The following is a 3,969-nucleotide window of genomic DNA, read 5'->3' as shown; positions in this document are numbered from 1 at the left end:
TGAACCTATGCCATTCAAACCTGTGTTGTTCAAGGGTGAACTGTAGTTGTTAGTAAAGACCACCAGAAGTAGTTACTTTGAGCTGGTAAATCCAGCAATATAATTCACTGTCTTAACTCAGGAATATATCAAATCTCCATACCTATGTCATAATTTAGTCAGGGACCTTGACTGTCTTTCTCTTCCAAAGGACATCATGCTGGTCCATTAAGTTAATAGTATTGTGCTGATTGGACCTTGTAACAGAAAGTAATACCTACAATAGACACTTTGCTAACACACATGTACCAGAGGGGGACAGGAAATCTCACAAAAATTCAGCCACCTTCTACCTCAGTGAAATGGACAACAGTCACTAAAAATCCTCCCAATGTACAAAACTGTGAGCAGTACATCTGCTGTTCACTTTATCTAAAAGGAGAAATGGCCAGAGGTAGTAGTCTATAGCAGTTGGTAAATTGTGGTCAGTGGTGTGACAGGATAGTCTGGAACTTGGAAGAAACACAATTGGAAAATCAGAGATGAGGAGGTCTGGGGATGAGAAATGTGGATGCAACTCTCCAAATCAGCACAGAATATGAAGATATTAGTTCATATTATTAACTTCATAATATGAAGATATTAGCTCATGCGAATGCCTATTAAGGGTAACTTTAGCAGAGAAGGATTTTACTACTCAGGTGGTTAAGTTGCCCTATTCTGTAGATATGTTAGGCTCCTTTACTGGTCATGCTTCACATTTCCAATGGACTCATGAGAAAAATGGCAATTGTGGCAGGGATGGAGCTTACTGATAGATTTTATAATATGTCAGCTTTACTAGGCTGAACATTTCCCAGAATTCCACTTGTTGTATATTTCCAGTTAGGATGGGATACAAGGAAGATTCTACCAAGATTTTGGAGATGGAATGAAGGCAGCAGGCATGTTGTAACATAAACACATTATTGCTTCTCTGTTGACTTAATTCAGGATGAAGCAGCAGCTGAGGTAGTTATGTGTGTATAACTCCAGCACAAGGGGGTCTGGCTTCTACAGTATACTATTGCCACCAAACTCAGAGGCATTAAAAATGGACATATGTTTCAGTCCATTCTGTTGGCTTCAGTTTGCGTTCATGAGATTCCAAACTTCTCATCATCTTCCCTTTCTGCCTGTCCTGCAGGTTTCAAACACTTGCATCAGATACAGAGAAGACATTACAAGAATTGTTAGCCCCCATCATTATGTAAACCAAATCCCTATAATTATCTATCATCCAGCATCATCTATATATCTATTTCTATCTCTATTGATCACCATCTATATTGCTACTAGTTCTACTTTTCATGTTGAAACCTGACTTAAATAGTTGTTTGGAAACTAGGTCCTTTCCTCTGTGCAGCGTCCTTGATTTGTTCTGAGCCTATCTGTACCGTTTTACCCCAGGGACTACATCCAGTGAGTATATTACTCACACATAAAAAAAAATCATCAGTGTTTTATGGTGTTTTGACATCTTGAGGCTTTGCTGTCCTGGGAGAGACTGCCCCTCACAGGACAAGCTAATTCCTCTAGATAACATATGACTCCTCTGTAAGAATGCCTCTCACACAACAGCCTAGAGCCCATACCATCCAACTACCTCCTTAATGGAGCTCTCAGTTTGACCCACTATCCCCTTGCCCTAATACCACCTCAGGAACAGGTACCAGGCAACTAGGGAAAGTCCCCACAGCCAGGACCCTGCTGACACTATTCAAATTAACCAACTTTAGTCAGCTTGCTTTATTCTGCTTTGTCTTTTCACAGTAATCCCAATAAAGATTTGTACCCATGTTTTTCTCTTACTCTTGCCTTCTGACCAACCCTAGTACATCCTCATGTAGCCCTGTGTGGCACATCATGCCACCTTTTCTTGGGGATTGTGAGTAAAAAAACTCTTCATTCAAAATTAGTTATCTATCTCCATATCTGTCATCTCACCATACCTGACTCAAACTAACTCTAGTGCTTTATTAAAACAACGGGGCAAAATTGTGGTCAAAATGGAAGAGAGTCCACCCAGACAGATTTTTATGACACTCAAAGTGGTGCTATCTATTAAGCATATTTCATTCACTAACTTTCCAGTTACATGTGAATATAGCAACTTACCTGGTAATTTCTCTAACCAACCCATGACTGGTTAGAGAAAGGTCAATGTTTGGGAGAAATGTTGTCTTTATCATAAATTTGTAGAACTACATTTTGAGAGGAAAAATTCCATTTATGTGGGACTTCCCAATGATTGCAATTAAGTTGCAAAAATCATATTGAAAATACTGATTTTCAGACAAGCATTCAGCCTTTACATCTTTTGGTCGTCATGACTACCATGACAGAACATCCATCCAATTGTTGTATTGATGATGTCATTCATGACAAAGTAAAGACATTGGAAGAGTCATACCTGCAGGTTCAGTTTCTATGCAAATCGTGTAGAGGAAAGATGTTTTTTAGTAAACTGTGCTTATTTCCTTTCCTCCCACCATTGGAAGTTAAAACTAAGTTTTATAATTCAGAGAAGAGTGACTTATTTCTTGAAGTCCAAATTCAGAATATTTCATCTTCAACTGTCTTTATACAAAAAGTTTCATTAAACCTACCTGAAATGTACACTGGGACAGAATTAAATACCATCAATCAGGCTGGTGAAGATGAGTGTACCTTTGGAACAAGAACATTTTTACAGTCAATGGAAGAACGCCAGTATTTGTACTACCTTAAGCTTAAACAGGAATTTTCAGAGAAAGCTGGTATCATTAGGGGACTAACAGAAATGGGAAAATTGGATATAATCTGGAAGAGAAATCTAGGTGAAATGGCAATGCTACAGACAATCCAGCTTGAAAGAGAAGCTCCAGTTTATGGAAACATGAAGCTGTCTTTGGAAAAAATCCCTGATACTGTAATTATAGAAGAGCCTTTTCATATTACCTGTAAAATAATGAACTGTAGTGGTAGGAAAATGAAATTGGTTTTGAAGACATATGATACAGATTCTATTCGTTGGTGTGGAAATTCAGGAAAACATCTTGGACAGCTTCCCCCAGGTTCATCTCTCTGCTTCACCCTGACACTACTGTCCTTGAAACTGGGCCTGCAAGTCATCTCTAGCATAAAGATAACAGACAAAGTATTAAAAAAAACGTATGTCTGTGATGACCTTGCAAAGGTCTGTGTAATACCATCCATGGTTAAAATGAAAAACTGAAGAAAATCTCTAGTGTTATGCTTTCCCTAGAGAAGTTTTACATACATTTTTCAGCATCAAAATGATAAACTAATAGCAAACATATGGATTATTTTCATTTAATTCCTTTGAGACTGTGAATGCCTGTGAAACTAACCATTTGTTGATTTCAAAAAGAACAATCTATTGATTTTCACCTTCAATTAAGTAGTCTCTAACATTTCTTGTTTTAGTAAAGCTGGCATTGAAAATCTAAAATCTTAGTGGTATATTGATATTGATAATTTAAATAATTATTATGGCTTATTTGTCAGATTTCAACCTACCCTATTTTATTTTTTCCTCTCCTTTTTGGTCAATAGAGAAGTAACTATCAATGACAGTGCTTAGTATAATTCAGGATGACTCTCATTATTTAAACATTTTGACATTTGCTACTTGATGGGTATTGAGGAAGTCATGTGCTGTGAAGAGCACTGGGTGTTATACGTAACTAATGAATCATTGAACACTACATCAAAAACTAATGATACAGTGACAAACTGAACATAAAAAAAACAAATTAAAAAAGATAATCTTTTAAAATTGTATTCCAGATTATCAGAGCTTGCATTTATGTGACATGCTGAACTGGCTTTTTTTCTTTTACTTGTCTTAGAAAAATTTTATGAACTGTTTTCATCAGTTGTTATTCCTGAAGGGCCCTTGTGAATACTACTTAGATTAGGCAGTTTGTTCTTACACTTAAAATGTGC

At 36.9% G+C, this 3,969-nt stretch overlaps 1 protein-coding gene across 1 annotated transcript; it reads left to right on the top strand.

Annotated features, from left to right (window-relative positions):
* The first annotated feature begins 2,438 nt into the window (after positions 1 to 2,438).
* Positions 2,439 to 3,355, top strand: LOC116862445 (trafficking protein particle complex subunit 13-like). The gene has a single exon (XM_032849727.1). The coding sequence runs from the start codon at positions 2,471 to 2,473 to the stop codon at positions 3,233 to 3,235; it is 765 nt and encodes a 254-aa protein (XP_032705618.1). The 5' UTR covers positions 2,439 to 2,470; the 3' UTR covers positions 3,236 to 3,355.
* The last annotated feature ends 614 nt before the right edge of the window (positions 3,356 to 3,969 follow it).

The sequence above is a fragment of the Lontra canadensis genome, unplaced genomic scaffold (assembly GCF_010015895.1).
Source record: "Lontra canadensis isolate GAN:19392208 unplaced genomic scaffold, GSC_riverotter_1.0 scaffold243, whole genome shotgun sequence".
NCBI classification, from domain to species: domain Eukaryota; kingdom Metazoa; phylum Chordata; class Mammalia; order Carnivora; family Mustelidae; genus Lontra; species Lontra canadensis.
Note: the sequence above shows the minus strand (reverse complement) of the source record. Positions and strands in the feature narration are given on the sequence as shown.

Coding starts and splice junctions, on each gene's coding strand:
- LOC116862445 (XM_032849727.1), top strand. CDS start 2,471: ATGTTTTTTAGTAAACTGTGCTTATTTCCTTTCCTCCCACCATTGGAA.